Source organism: Bison bison, unplaced genomic scaffold, assembly GCF_000754665.1.
Source record: "Bison bison bison isolate TAMUID 2011002044 unplaced genomic scaffold, Bison_UMD1.0 scf7180017864038, whole genome shotgun sequence".
Classification (NCBI taxonomy): Eukaryota; Metazoa; Chordata; class Mammalia; order Artiodactyla; family Bovidae; genus Bison; species Bison bison.
The window spans coordinates 3,402,922-3,418,496 of record NW_011494610.1 but is presented as its reverse complement, the minus strand read 5'-3'; the positions used below and the strand labels follow the sequence as shown (position 1 = coordinate 3,418,496).

Sequence of the window (15,575 nt, the reverse complement as noted above, 5' to 3'; positions counted from 1 at the left end):
GATTAGCCTGGCTTAAGGTTTTGCTTTTTCTTTTTTTTAACCACATGAAGCTTATGACAAGATCGGACCCAGAACCAAGGACAATAGCAGGCCCTTTTGTGGCCTTTACTCCATGTGATGCTGGGAAAGATTGAAGGCAGAAGGAGAAGGGGCAGCAGAGCACGAGATGGTTGGATGGCATCACTGACTCAATGGACATGAATTCGAGCAAACTCCGGGAGATATGGAAGGACAGGGAAGCCTGGCATGCTGCATGGGGTTGCAAAAAGTTGGATACAACTTAGTGACTGGACAACAGCAACAACAAAGACACGGTTTACATACGTCCCCACCCCCCACCAAGGGAAGCTGGGGCCCAGAGAGGTTAAATGACTTGCCTGAGGCCACACAGTATGTGGCAGAGCTGGGGATTTAAACCCAGATTCTCTGGCTCCAGAATATCCCTCACTCATAATTGCTGCACTTGATTTTTCTTGGCATGTCTGAATTCAAAGTGAGGAAGTCTGCAAGCCTAGCACAAGCCTCGTAGTATCTATGAAAATAGGGCTTTAACGCTTGTGTGCAGAAAGGAGCATTCCAGGACTTACAAATTAGCCATCCTTGGGCTGCACCCCAGACATGTTTTATTTGGTCCATGCAGTGCTTTATATATTGGAAAAATAGGCTTTTCCCCCCAGGCTTCTTCTAAAAACCTCAGGGCCACATGTGAAGGGGGGTCTGGTCTATCCACGGTAAGAGGAGCCGAAAGAGGAGATCTCAGCTCCTGAATGCAGCTCAGTGTGAGGTGGTTTCCTGAACTGCGGAGGCCTCATCTGGGTCAGGGTGTGTCCCCAGGAGCCAGCCATTCATCCCTGCCAGGGTCACAAGGCCCTCTTGTTTCCCTACCACCCTGGAGCCCCAGGAGGGGAAAGGCAGCTGGGGCCTCCGGTCGGATCCCAGAATCCACTGTCCCTGGGCTCCGTGGCCTCGCCAATCCCTGTCTGTCTCTGGGCTTCCCTTTCCTCATCTATGAAATGGGCATGTGGCCATCTCTGCCCAACTTCCAACCTTCCCACCCCACGTTCTGGTCCTCCTGTGGGGACTCAACATTTCTCACCTTGTTTGACTGTCCATCCAGATCAGTGGGTGGACGCATGACCAAGGCTAGCCAATCAGACTCTCTCTTGGGAGAACCAGAAACTTAAGGGGAACCAGTGCTCAGCAGAAAAAAATATTGGCATCCTACACCCTGTGATTCCTGCTCCCCAAGCCCCTGCCCCCCCTTCTCAATTCCCTAGAGTGGATCTGTTACTATCGTTTCCAAGTATTTTTAGAAAATACAACTAAGATCCCACATGCTGCTTAGCGTGGTAATAAACAAAACAACAGCAACAAAAAGAAAACCAAGATAATACAATGTGCCACATTAACTTCATCACATCCTAAATTCCTGAAAGGATTCAATATATTTCTGGGCTTTCAGTTTTGTTCCATTAATCTATCAAGACAGCCCAGTACCACGGTGTCTGAATTACTGAGATTTTATGACATGGTTTAACGTCTGATAAGGCTGTTCCCCTCTCTTCCAGAGATTTCTTGGATATTTTCGCTTGCTTAATTTTTCATAGGATTAATTTTAAAATTAGCTTCTCTGGTTAAAAGGCTGATGGTACTTTTATTATAATAACAAGGATTTATAAATCAATTTAGGGATAACAGACATTGTTTGCATGATGAAACGTGCCATCTGAAATCACGGTGTACCTTTCAACTTGTTAAGTATGTTTTGGGTCATTCCATAGTGAATTCAGGTTTTCCTTGGGTAGGTCTTACTCATCTTTTGTTTAATTTTATTCCTAGGTTTGGTTTCTCCAGTAGTCATGAACAGTTGTGAGAGTTGGACCATAAAGAAGGCTGAGCACCGAAGAACTGATGCTTTCGAATTGTGGTGTTGGAGAAGACTCTTGAGAGTCCCTTGGACAGCAAGGAGATCAAACCAGTCAGTTAAAGGAAATCAACCCTGAATATTCACTGGAAGGTCTGGTGCTGAAGCTGAAGCTCCAATACTTTGGCCACATCTTTGGAAAAGACCCTGATGCTGGAAAAGATTGAAGGCAAAAGAGAGAAGGGGCCGGCAGAGGGATGAGATGGTTGGATGGCATCATTGACTCAATGGACGTGAGTTTGAGCAGCTGCTGTCCATGGGGTCACAAACAGTCAGACACAAGTGAACAACAACAACATTCAATCTTAATTTTGTTATTGTAGATGGGAACTTTCCTTTCAGTATATCTTCCAACTGGTGATTGCTGCAATATACGAAAGCTACTGATTTATACACGTTAATTTTGTATCTCAGAACCTTCCTGAATTATCTTGTGTTTCCTACACACAGAGTCGTTATGTGTAACACTGACAATTTTATGTCATCCATTTGTACTGATTAGTACATCCAATACTATCTTAAATATGCAGTTCTGGGTTAAACTATAGCAGTGAAATGGGCATTTTTGTCTTGGTCCTCTAGTGGAAATGCCCCAGGGGTTTTTCCAGTTAAGTATGATGTACTCCAATATATTTTACCATGTTAAGAGATAAATATCTATTTCTATTTTACTGAGTATCCATGAATTCTTATTGAATACGTGTGTGAGTTTTTATAAAGAATGGATGTCGAACTTTCCAAAATGCCCTTTTAGCCTTAAGAAGAACTATACAATCTTTCTCCTCATGAATTACATTAATAGGTTTTCTAATAGAAGGCAATGGCACCCCACTCCAGTACTCTTGCCTGGAAAATCCCATGGACGGAAGAGCCTGGTAGGCTGCAGTCCATGGGGTCGCTAAGAGTCAGACAGGACTGACCGACTTCACTTTCACTTTTCACTTTCCTGCATTGGAGAAGGAAATGGCAACCCACTCCAGTGTTCTTGCCTGGAGAATCCCAGGGACGGGGGAGCCTGGTGGGCTGCCGCCTATGGGGTCGCACAGAGTCGGGCACGACTGAAGCGACTTAGCAGCAGCAGCAGCAGTATTGAACTAGCTTTGCATTCCTAGAATAAAACCCAGTTGGTCATGATGTATTTTTCTTTATTTTTGTATTTTTCTTATGGTTCTGTTTACTAAAATTTTATTTAGAATTTTTACATTACAGGGAGCTATATTCAATATCCTGTGATAAACTTTAATAAAAAGAATATAAAAACAGAATGCCTACATGTGTATAACTGAGGCCCTTTGCTGTAGAGCAGAGATTGGCAAAACACTGTAAATCAACTATACTTCACTGGAAAACTTGAAAAAATAGGATTTTTGCATTATTACTCACAAGTGAAATTTGTTACTCTGTGTAGTTCTTGTCAGGCTTAACTATCAACATGATATCTGCTTCATAAAAATAATTGTAAAGTTTTCTTTCCTTGCCTTGCTCTCAAAAAATTTAACTACCTTAGAATTGTTATCGAAAGAGTGTGGTGGGTCCGACTGCTCAACACTCAAAAGCCGGTAAACAAGCCAGGTTGGTGGAAAGGAAAGTTTGCCGGCAACTGGGGGTGGAGGGGAGTGGTGGACGTCTGTCCAAACCCCAACTCGCCCCTACTGGCAACCAGAGGAGCAAGAACTTTTATAGACAGAAATGGTGGAGGGATGGGGGGCTACATGCAGAAACAGCACAGAGATCTCTGACTGTCATCTTCAAATTGGTCATCGGTGGTCTGACCAGCATCATCCTGTTTGTTTTAGGTCCAGTCAACCTTCAGTTCCAGGGTCCATTCATTCCTATTTCTTTGTAGCGAGTGCTTGGAATTGTGGCAGCTCGTGTCCTGGGTCCAGTCTGGTCATCATGTGGTTAAGTTCCTTCGCCTGGAGTTTCAGTATCTATAAGACAGCTCACAGGATATGGCTCAGAATATTATCCATAGTCCTTGAGAAGGAACTAAAGGTCCTTGATTGTGCTTGAGTGAGTGAGTGAGTGAAGTCGTTCAGTCGTGTCCGACTCTTTGTGACCCCGTGGACTGTAGCCCCCCAGGCTCCTCCGTCCATGGGATTCTCCAGGCAAGAATACTGGAGTGGGTTGCCATTTCCTGATTGTGCTTAATGACTATATTATTATTATTTGGTTTCCTTTCACTGTTTTCCTTTGTTTTTGTATGTTCTCATTTCCGTGATTAAACTTGCTCTTTGACTCAAGTTTTCCACAGGCAAGAGATAGGCAGAGGACGTGGTGAAGGGGGCAAGGGCCGTAGGGTCCTGCTCCGTATCAGAATGATCTAGTCTTTAAAAGTTTCATAGAAATTGACTGCACAATTCATAAGATAGGCTTGTTTGTGGGCAGATTTTTGTCAGCCTTCTCTATTTCTTCTATGACCTTGACACTTACCAAATACAGCAAGAGCATCTTGGGACCATATAGAATTCAGGATCCTGGGCAAAATCCCAGAACCAGAGTCTGAACTTGAATAAGAACTTTGGATGAGGAACTTCCCTGTTGGCCCCGTAGTTAAGACTTCACATTTTCACTTCAGGGGGCGTGGGTTCAATCCCTATCAGGATTTTAGTCAGGGAACTAAAATCCTGCATGCCAAAAAGTTAAACAGTTGCCCTGAGAATTAAAAAAAAACAACAACAACAACTTCAGGTGCTTTGTGTGTCCATTAAAGTTGGTGAAGCACGTCTATGGGACTCCGTCTGCTTTCTGTTTGTTCTGAAGCCAAGTAGTAACTTATATTTTCCTGACAAATTATCCTTTTCATCTATATTTTCAAATTTAATTATATAGAGGTAAACAAAACAGACTCTTGTGATCCTTTTAATTTTCTCTTTTTTTCCCCCTGTGGCTAATTCTCTCCTTATCATGTCTTACTCCACATATTTACACTTCGTCCATTTTTCCCGGATTGTGTGAACTGTTTATCTGTTTTATTGTTGTTGCCTCCATTCCCTGCCATCATCAAAAGAGCAGCCTTGGGGATTTATTTGTTTTCCTTTTTTTTTTTTCTTTCTATTTTGCATCTCCACGATTTCTGCTTTTATTCATATTCGTTACTTTTGCTTTCCTTCCATTTGTTTGGTTCAATCATTCCTTTTCATAAAACTTTTTGAGTCAAATGCTTAATTCAGTTTCTTCTTTTTCTTTTTTTAGTGATAAAATGAAAGTGTTAGTCATTCAGTCGTGTCCAACTCTTTGCGACGCCATGGATGGTAGCCTGCCAGGCTCCTCTGTCCATGGAATTCTCCAGGCAAGAATACTGGGATGGGTTGCCATATCCTTCTCCAGGGGATCTTCCTGACCCAGGGATTGAGCCTGGCTCTCCTGCACTGCAGGCAGATTCTTTACCCTCTGAGCCAAGGCTAATAAGGATATTTATGGCTGAATATTGCTTTAGATGAATCTCCCAGGTTTTGATGTATAGAACTTCTATTATCATTGTTTTGATAATTCTTCAATATTGGGTTTATTTCCTCTTTCATTAAATAGATAAGAGATAGGTTAAAACATTTCAAGGTGAATCAGTTCAATTACTCAGTTGTCTCTGACTCTTTGCGACCCCATGGACTGCAGCACGCCAGGCCTCCCTGTCCATCACCAACTCCAGGAGTTTACTCAAACCCATGTCCATCGAGTCAGTGATGCCATCCAACCATCTCATCTCTGTTGTCCCCTTCTCCTCCCACCTTCAGTCTTTCCCAGCATCAGGGTCTTTCCCAGTGAGTCAGTTTTTTGCATCAGGTGGCAAAAGTATTGGAGCTTCAGCTTCAGGATCACTCCTTCCAATGGATATTCAGGACTGATTTCCTTTAGGTTGGACTGGTTGGATCTCCTTGCAGTCCAAGGGACTCTCAAGAATCTTCTCCAACACCACAGTTCAAAAGCATCAATTTTTCGGCACTCAGTTTTCTTTCAGGGCTCAGCTTTCCTTCAGCGCTCAGCTTGAAAGCTCAGCTTTCAAGGTGAATATACCCTCCTAAATCAGTGTATTATTTTTTCCTAATCTTATTGCATTATGACCTGAGAGTATCATTTGTACTATTTAAAATATTAAAAAATCATTGAAGCTCTTTGTAGTCTGATATATGTTCATTATTTTTGCTTCTATGTGTTCATTTTCTGTCTTCTTGATCTGTCAAAGGTGGAGAGAAATGCCTTAAGTTCTTAAATGACCAACTTTGGGGTTATTTTGTACATAGTTGCTCACATCTTCCTGTCTTTAATGACAATTGAACCCTTAGCACGAGACAGAGCTCTTCTTCATCTCGTTTACTGCTTTCCTCCTCTAATATCATCTCATAGAAGACTGCAATCTCTCCCTCCATTTTGTTTGCATTTGTCTGATATATTATACCTCTCCTGCTTCATGTTTAATCCTTCTCAGTCGCTTATTTTTGTGACTGTCTTCTATACAACATAAAATCAGGTTCTGTTTTGTGATTCAATCTGAAAATGTTCTTTCTTTCCACAACTAAGCACATTTATATTTATTGCTATGCCGTTATTGTTCGGTGGCTAAGTCATGTCTGGCTCATGGCGACCCGAAAGTCTGCAGCATGCCAGGCTTCCCTGTCCTTCACTATCTCCCGGAGTTTGCTCAAACTCACGTCCATTGAGTTGGTGATGCCATCCAACCCTCTGTTGCCCACTTTTCCTCCTGCCCGCCTGCCGTCCCAGCATTAGGGTCTGTGTAGGATCTTAGTTCCCCAACCAGGGTTTGAACCCTTGTCCCCTGCATTGAAAGTACAGAATTTTAACCACTGGACTACCAGAGAAGTCCATTAATTGCTCTAATGATACAGGTAGTCAGAATTCTTCCATTTTGGTTTTTTTGTGTTTTTTTTTGGGGGGGGTGGGGGAGGGAAAGTAATTAAAAGTATTCCACTATGATGTCTGCTTTTTAAAAATTTGCTGTGTTTCTTGTAGATAGTTCTTCCAATATTTAGGAAAGTTTTTGTCTGTTTTTGTTTTTGTCTATTGTTTAACTTTACGCATATATCTTTAGTCCTTTATTTTTTAAGACAGTGTCTATTAGTTCCCTCTTATAAAATTACATTTTCTCATCCTCTCTTCTCTTTCCCTCCATTTTCTAATTTCAGTCGATCTTTTTTACCGCTTACTTTTGTGTTGTTAAACACCCTTGTAGTATAATCACTTGATGTATCAGCATTGAATTCTACACTCTGGCTCCCTGATATTGCAAATGAGACCGTCTGGTTTTTTTTTGCCTGGTTGTCTAAAGGGTTCTTTCTTTACCTTTAATGTAAAATAGCTTCACTAGCCTGTGGTTCAGTGACGGCTGTTCTGGGTCGTTTTCCCTGGTACATAGTGTCACCTTTCACTGAGCACGTGTGAGGCTTCTTTTATATCAAGTTTTCTTGAATTGGATCTACATATTGTCCTGTTCACTTATTTTGTGTTTCTCCGCTGAAGTCTCCGATTATGCATACATTGGCTCTCCCTTACCTGTTATTTCCTTTCTAGTCTTTCTTCAGCGTTTTTCCCTTCTTTTTCATTTTTCCCTCTCCTCCCCTCTGTCATCCATGTCCCTCGCTGTATTTTCTGCAAGGTCCGTCCTCCTTCATGCTCTTTCCGAGTCTGTCTTCATTTCTGTGGTTTCCTCCCTTCTGTTTTTCTCTTGAGCTCTGCCAGCTCACATTCATTACCTCCTATTGCCTGCCAGCTTCTTCCTGAGTCATTCAACTATATCTGTTTTATTATTTTCCTTCATAGAGGTCATTGCTCATTCAATTTTTAATTCATGCCAAAATTATTTGGATATAACATTTTTCACTTGTGATAGATTTTTATGCTCTTTTCTGCATAGTTTATTATAATACCATGGTATCAAGGCTTTTACACTTGTCTTTTTTTTAGCATGTCATTGAAAGGGCTTGGTCTTCCTGGGTCAGGTATTTACTGACTGTCTCTATGGGAAGAAGGAGGGTACTTTCTTGGACTTTATAACTAAAAGATTATCTCCTCCCTGTCAAAGAGACACACTGTTCCCTAAAAATTTGTCTCCTTTCTCTAATTCTTTGTTACATCATCTCTGTTTCTCAGAATCAAATCAGGTCCAACAGGGCTTTGGCTACTCACCCTGGCTCTACCTTCAGTTTTATAAATAAAGAATCCAGTTTTTCATCTCAAGATAAACACTCCTTCCCAGAAAACACATCTTTGCTGATTCTTTCTAAGATTTGCCATCTCTGAACCCACTCGCCACCTCCTGTATGACTTCTGCCCTATTTCAAAGCCACTTTTGGAAATTTCACACATAGTATAAAGCCTATGAATTATAACCCTCTCTTGTGTGTGTTAGCCACTCAGATGTGTCTAATCCTTTGAGAGCCATAAACTGTAGCCCTCCAGGCTCCTCTGTCCATGGGATTCTCCAGGCAAGAATACTGGAGTGGGCTGCATTCCCTTCTCCAGGGGATCTACTCAACCCAGGGATTGAACGTGGGTCTCCCACAATGCAGGCATATTCTTTACCGTTTGAGCTACCTGGGAACGTGGTTTTCCTATAAATGGAGTTTGTGGGTTTTTTTCCTTTTCATTCTCTTTGATACTTTGGTATAATTTCTAGAAGGAGGAGGGGAATATGTTACCTTCTGCAACCATTTTCCTATTCCCATCCTCTTATTGGGTCCTTTCAGTTCCTCTGAGACATAAACAGAGTAGTTTTGACTGTTGTCCCCTTTTTAACATGAGAAAGCAGAGGTCCGAAGGCTCTCAGGGCGCTGCAGGTGGCAGGATGGCCAGCACTTGAGGTCCGTCTGTGGATCTGACCAACACAGGTCTTTTTTCTCCTTATCTTCTGGGTCAGGCTGGCGCTCAGGCAGGGCAGCAGGGAGTTGAGGAGACTGAAGTCTGGCGGCCTCATTTTTTCCATTTCGAAGTGCCAAGGCAGCTGGTTGGGAGCCATGGGGCCGCCTCAGCCCCTTTTCCTGGGGCATCAAAGGAGCGCACACTCACTGCAGCCCCATCCCCCCAGCCCCTAGCCCCATCCCTCTCCTCCCACCCATCGCTGCCACCCCCCTCACCGCCCCCCACACCCCCCCCACTCCCTCCCCGGCAAATAGCCTGGAACACGGGCAGGACAACCCGCGAGCATCATCTCTCAGCCCCAGATGAGGCACAAGTGGAATTCGCCTGGGAAAGTGGAACAGAAGCCCACCCAGCTCAGTCCTGCTTCCATCTGGGTAGCTGCGCCCTCCCCCACCACCCGCCTCTGGGCTTTCTGCCGACTCCATTCCCCACATAATCCTGGCTCTCCTCAGGGAAGGACGCTGGAGGCTGGCCTTATTATAGCTGAAATCCCTGTTCATTAGAGACCCTCAAGTGTCCTAATCCACAGACATGCCCCCACCATACAGACAATTCAGCCCCAAGGCCTGGATGTGGGAAAAGAGGTCGTTTCCTCCATCCTCTGCCTCTAATCTTTTCCTACTCCTGTTGGAAAATGGAAACAATGGGGAAGGTTGGCCTTCTCTATTTCCTCCTCTACAATTCTTGACAGAGAGGCTAACAGAGTGCTGGTAAATATATGGTCAGCAAGCGAGTGCTGAAAGAATTATACTTCTCTAATAAAATCCTTTTATTAAGGGCCTACTATGTGAACTAGACCCATGACCTTCTTGAGTCCTTTCAACCATGGGAGGGAGGCCCTGCCATTATCGCTTTGTACAGATGAGAAAACCAGATATGAAAAGTATGGAAAGTAGATTATTCTGTGTCAAACTGGTACAAAGAACATCTAACCAAATGGACTCCAAGATGTTAAGAGATAAAGCCTAGAACAGTCAGTTTTTGCGGTCTAACAAAATCCACAAAACCTCCATGACTTTTAATAGCAAATTCTCATTTTCCTCACTCACAGCTCTACAGGTCAGCTGTGGAGTCTTGCTTTAGGCTGCAGGCTAAGTTCAGTCTTGTTTCATGGATTGTGGCCAATGGCAGAAACCAAGAAGGTCACATGGAGATACATGATTCCTTTGTAGGTTTTGGTTTTTTTAAGGTACACACATTTAAATTTTTTTTTTAAATATAAAGTAACTTAATTTTATTTATTAATTGGTCACATCGGTGGCATGTGAGATCTTAATTCCCTGACTAGGAATCAAACACACAGCCCCTGCAGTCAAACATGGAGTTTTAACCACTGAACACCAAAGAAGTCCCCCTCCTCTTGTATCTTTTCTCAGAACTGGCACTCCATCATGGCTAGGTGAGGGGGATATTCTCTGTCCATAATGGGAGGCACTGCAGACATGTGGCAGAGAGTGTGTGTGTTTAATTCCAATACAGGGAAAGTGTCAGAATTAGAGACCGAGTTCTCATCTACCACAGGATGGTTCTGGGGTAGTTAATTAGCTGTGTGACTTGACGATGACTCTCCTCAGGGTCTAAGACGGCAGTCAGTCGCTGAACCAATCTCCGGCCAGCCTCACCCACTCACGCACTACAGATGTGGGCCGATAGTGTGACCAATGTTCGTGCTTGTCCAAGACTGAAGGACTTCCTGGGATGTGGGACTTTCAGAACTAAAACCAGGGAAGTCTGGGCAAGCCAGGCTGAGCTGGTCATCCTGTGTGTGTAGCCGACTGTTTGGTTTGTGACCTTTAGGATGCAGACATGAACCTGGCAGAGAGGAAGCAGGGGCATGGGGTAGGAAGGGCTGCCCTTTCCCAGGCGACGCCCCCTCGTTTTCTGAAGGAGTCGGTTACTTGACATTATCCTTATGACCCGACCACATTCAGATAAGAGAGTGGAGGTCGGGCGGGCTTGGGGCTTTGTCCAGATGTCTCTGCTCTAGTGGACAGCAGACATCTGGACATACCGAGACGCCTACCGGGGAAAGTCCAGGATGCTTGTCACTGGGTGGCAGCCTCTGATGGAACTGGAGGGAAGGAATCTTTTCCTGAAGTCCACCTGACATGTGGGCTTCACTTTTCAGATGAAGGCTGAGATGCTTCACTTTCCACTGGATGTCTGCCTGTGAACATCACTACCAGCAACATGCCCATTGCACAGATGAGGTAGTTGAGGCTCAGAGAGATGAAGTGACTTGCTTAGGTTTTTTTTTTTTTTTCGTTCAGTCGCTCAGTCGTGTCCTTATTTATTTATGGCTGTGAGGAGTCTTCATTGCCACACACAGCAATGGCGTTGTGGCAAGTGGCGTCTACACTCTGGTTGCAGGGTGCAGGCTTCTCATTGCGGTGGCTTCTCCTGTGGAGCACGAGGGCACGCAGGCTTCAGCAGTTGTGGCTCACGGGCGTGGTTACCCCGCTGCATGTGGGAACTTCCCAGACCAGGGATCAAACCTGTGTCCCCTGCGTTGGCGGGTGGATTCTTAACCAGGGAAGTCCTTGCTTAGGTTTCATGCAGCAAGCGGGTGGGCAATGTTGGGGTTTGAACCTGGTTCTCAAGCCATTCTTCATGGGCTGAGCGGTCACCCTTAGGGCCGTTGTACCTCCTCTTTATTCCTGAGGCCACACCAGCCCTACCCTCTGCAGGGCCCTGTCAGTCCTCACGGGTCAGGAGAGTATGGGATTTTTCTACTACTTTTCAGAGCCTGCCTATTCCTGCAATATGCCATAACTGGAGAGCTGAATCCTCTATTAGCCTGATAAGCATAGGAAGACTGAACTGTTAAAAAAAAAAAGCAAAACTAACGAAGAGAAGTGACATTTTTGAATGCTCCCCGGGGCCAAGGTGCTTTGGACGCCTGATGACCTCATGTGGTCCTCAGCACAGCCATAACTGAAGTCATCTTAGTTGGGGAAGGTTTTGGCTGCAAGGAAGAGAAAATCTGACTCATGGTGTCCTCAGCAACACAGGCGTTTGGTTATCTCATTAAACAAGAAGTTTGGAGGTGAGTGGTTCCAGGGACAGTTCTTCAGCAGCTCTGGTTTGGGGTTCTGTCATTTTCCTGGCCTTCCCTCAAGAAATGCCCCCATCACAAATGCCTTACCAAATGCACCCCCCCCAAAGATAAGGAGGCGAATAAGGAGGAAAAAATTCCCAGAAGCCCCCAACAAATGTCCAGATGGTGCCCATCTAAGAGGGATGTTCCTGGCTGGCTCAGGCCGTTGCTGGTTCACTCCATGGGAACAGGGGTGGGGCCATCTCCCTAAACACCTGTTTGATGCCTGAACAAAATCAGATTCCACTCGCTAGGGAGAAGCCCCCAGATGTTCTTCTCTCCTTGGTATGTGAACCGTTGACCTCCTTCTGGGTGGGGGGGTACAAGAGAGGGGAAGAAGGACATCTTATGGGTGGGGGGCATTTGGGCTGAGGCGATGGTGGTTTGCACTCAAGGGTGTGGGATGGCAGAGATAACATTTATTGAGCACCTACTGTGTAGCAGGCCCTGTGCTAAGGGATTTCATTCCCTCATCATTTAATTCAGCCCTTATAATAGTCTTATGAGGAAGGAACTGTCCTTCCCATTTTTCAGACGAGAAAACTGAGACCAAGCCTTGATCTCATATGGTGAGAGGCTGGGCTGGAATAAATGCTAATGGCAACCGACTCCCACTGCCGCTCACTGAGGGTCCGGCACCCTGACAGGTGTGCCGCCTGGATCAGGTCACCTCCTCCTCACCTCATCCCCATTTCACCCATGAGGCATCTCGGCTAGAGGATGAGGCGCAGACCACCTGGGGTCACCCTGTTTAGCACTCGCCAAGATAAGCTGTGAACCCCGTTGCCAGAAGGCTGCCCTGTGGGGCTCCCCAAATTTGGAGAAAACCCTCCAGGGCCCGTTCCATGGCCTTTTTGGGATTATTGGCTTCACCGGCAAGTAAGCTGGATAAATAAACAAGTGGTTCAAGAAACTCCTTTTGACTCTTGATGTTCTAAATCTGCTGGAGGCCGCACGAGGGTCATCCAACTGCCTTGACAGCCGACATTAAACAGGCAAATAAATGAATCTTTAATATGATAGCAGGAAATGTTAAGTACTGTCAAGAAAAACAAACCGGTTCAAGGCAACAGACAAGGTTGGTGGGGCTGCTCGAGAACAGACAGGCAGACAGGGAGGGTTTCTCTGAGGAGATGACAACTGAGCAGGGACGGAGGGGTGAGGGGTGCAGTGAAAAGAGCCAGCTGTGCACAGATCTGAGAGGAGTGGCCAGCCAGAGGGAGGAGTGAGTGCAAAGGCCCTGAGGTGGGAGTGAGTCTGGCACACTCGTGAGGGCACAGGAGGTGGGTGTGGCTGGAGCAGAGCTAGGAGAGAGGAGGGCAGGGAGGTAACAGTGGTTGGGGGCAGGTCAAAGTCCTTACAGGACCCTGTGGGCTGAGCAACGTGGAACCATGGAGGTTCTGAGTAGGCTTCACTAGAGGATCTGACTGAGGTTCTAGAAAAGTCCTTCTGACTACTGTAAGAAGTATGCATTGCAGAGAGATGAGGGCAGAAGCCAGGAGGCCAGGGGAGAGTAACAACTCCTCCAAGGGCTATCAGTAAGATGAAACAAAACCTGCCTTAATTCACCAAGCAGTGAGTGGCAGACACAGGATTAAAATCAGACCTCCTGGGTCCTACCTCCATGCTCGGCCCCACGGCCTCGGAAAACTCACATGTGGGCAACACTCCTAGTTTGTGATTCCCTTCACTGACAAGCTCTCGTGGATTCTTCACAGCAACCTGCCAAGGTAAAGTACAACTCTGACCTCTCTGTTCCCAGACAAGGAAGTGGCTTAAAAGAGGTGAAGTTCCCCGGCCAAGGTTAGTGCTCAGTTGTGTCCAACTCTTTGTGACCCCATGGACTGTAGCCCGCCAGTCTCCTCTGTTCATGGAATTTTCCAGGCAAGAACACTGGAGTGGGTTGCCATTCCCTTCTCCAGGGGATCTTCCCAACCCAGGGATTAAACCCGGGTCTCCTGCACTGCAGGCAGATTCTTTACCGTCTGAGCCACCAGGGAAGCCAAGGTTTCCCAGATGTAAATGGGGGTGGGAGGTGTGTAGGTCCAGGCCTTCCAGCTGGGAGCCCAGTTCTTGCCAGCCCCCAAGGGTTGGTCTCCTGCAGAGCCACTGGCACCAGAGACCAGCACTCTGTGTCTGACTCTTGCGACCTCATGGACTGTAGCCCACCAGTCTCCTCTGTTCATGGAATTTTCCAGGCAAGAACACTGGAGTGGGTTGCCATTCCCTTCTCCAGGGGATCTTCCTGACCCAGGGATCGAACCCATGTCTCCTGCACTGGCAGGCGGATTCTTTACCACAGAGCCACCTGGGAAGCCCAGCCAGCACTCTAAGCACCAGGTAATGGTGACAATGGCCACCGTATTCTGAGTGTGTACTGTGCTCCGGAACAGGTGGTGGACTCAGGCTCATTGGTTTGTCCATTACAATTGTGAATGGGGACTCAAAGCCAGATGCCCTGAGCTCTTGCGTCCACTCCACCGTGGTTCAGTTCAATTCACTTCAGTCACTCATTCGAGTCGGACTCTTTGCAACCCCATGGACTGTAGCACGCCAGCCCTCCTTGTCCTTCACCAACTCCTGGAGCTTACTCAAACTCATGTCCATTGAGTCAGTGATGCCATCCAACCATCTCATCCTCTGTGGTCCCCTTCTCCTCCCGTCTTCAATCTTTCCTGGCATCAGGGTCTTTTCCAGTGAGTCAGTTCTTTGCAATCAGGTGGCCAAAGTATTATTGAAGGCAATATAGGGGCGATATAATCCAGCCCAACCCCACTGCACTTGGACCAACAGAATAGAAAACTAATTAATGGTCTCTAGCCCTTCTCACTTTCATGCATTGGAGAAGGCAATGGCAACACTCCAGTGTTCTTGCCTGGAGAATCCCAGGGAGGGGAAGCCTGGTGGGCTGCCGTCTGTGGGGTCGCACAGAGTCGGACACGACTGAAGCGACTTAGCAGCAGCAGCAGCAGCAGCCCTTCTGGGGTGGGGAGTGGGGAGTGGTGGGGGGAGGGGGCGAGGGGAAGGCAGGGGGAGAGTCTTCCGTGGTGGCCGATACTTTGGTGGAGGGTGGAGGAAAGGCCCCTTCCTGCCCCTCCCACTTCTGTCTCTCCTCTCCCGCCATGGGACCCCTCATCTTAGCACTTGCCTCTCTATCCCCGCCACCCCTCCGTGCCCCCCATACTCCTTTCCTTCCTCTTCTTCAGGTCCCCCATCTCTGCTCAACAGCACCCACCGCCCCCCCGCAGGACCCCTCCCTCCCTGTAGTCCCCCTCTCTCTCCTACATCACCCCTCCCGTCGTCCGCCTTCCCTTCCAGCTAGCATCTCCCCTCCCCGGCAGCCGCACTTTCCACAGCTCGTCCGACCAAGCCCCCTCTCCAGGGCCAGCGGGTGGGAGCCTGCTCCTGGGAGCTGAGCCCGGGAGCGATCCCACCCGCCCTGGGGACACTGGAGCGCTCGCGGGCCCCGCCCCCGGTGGGTGGGCGGGGCGTGGGCTGGGGGCGGAGTCGGCCCCGGGACCGGGTCCCCTTGGCCCCGAAGCCCCCGAGCCAGCCTCCAGCGCTCCGCCGCCTCAGCCTGGACGCCAGCCCTACCATGTCCTGGGCCGTGGTCTTCGGCCTCCTGGCCGCGCTGCTGCTGCTGCTGCTGCTGACCCGCGCCGCACGCGGTGACGTGCCCCC

The 15,575-nt window shown here is 47.1% G+C and overlaps 1 protein-coding gene across 1 annotated transcript in view; it reads left to right on the top strand.

The window, feature by feature from the left end:
• The window catches only part of PTGIS (prostaglandin I2 (prostacyclin) synthase), a 79,812-nt gene that overhangs the window by 13,843 nt on the left and 50,394 nt on the right, over nt 1–15,575 (top strand). The window contains exon 3 of the mRNA XM_010835120.1: nt 15,213–15,562. Coding sequence (XP_010833422.1) covers nt 15,213–15,562 — 350 coding nt within the window. The remainder of the gene's footprint in view (nt 1–15,212; nt 15,563–15,575) is intronic.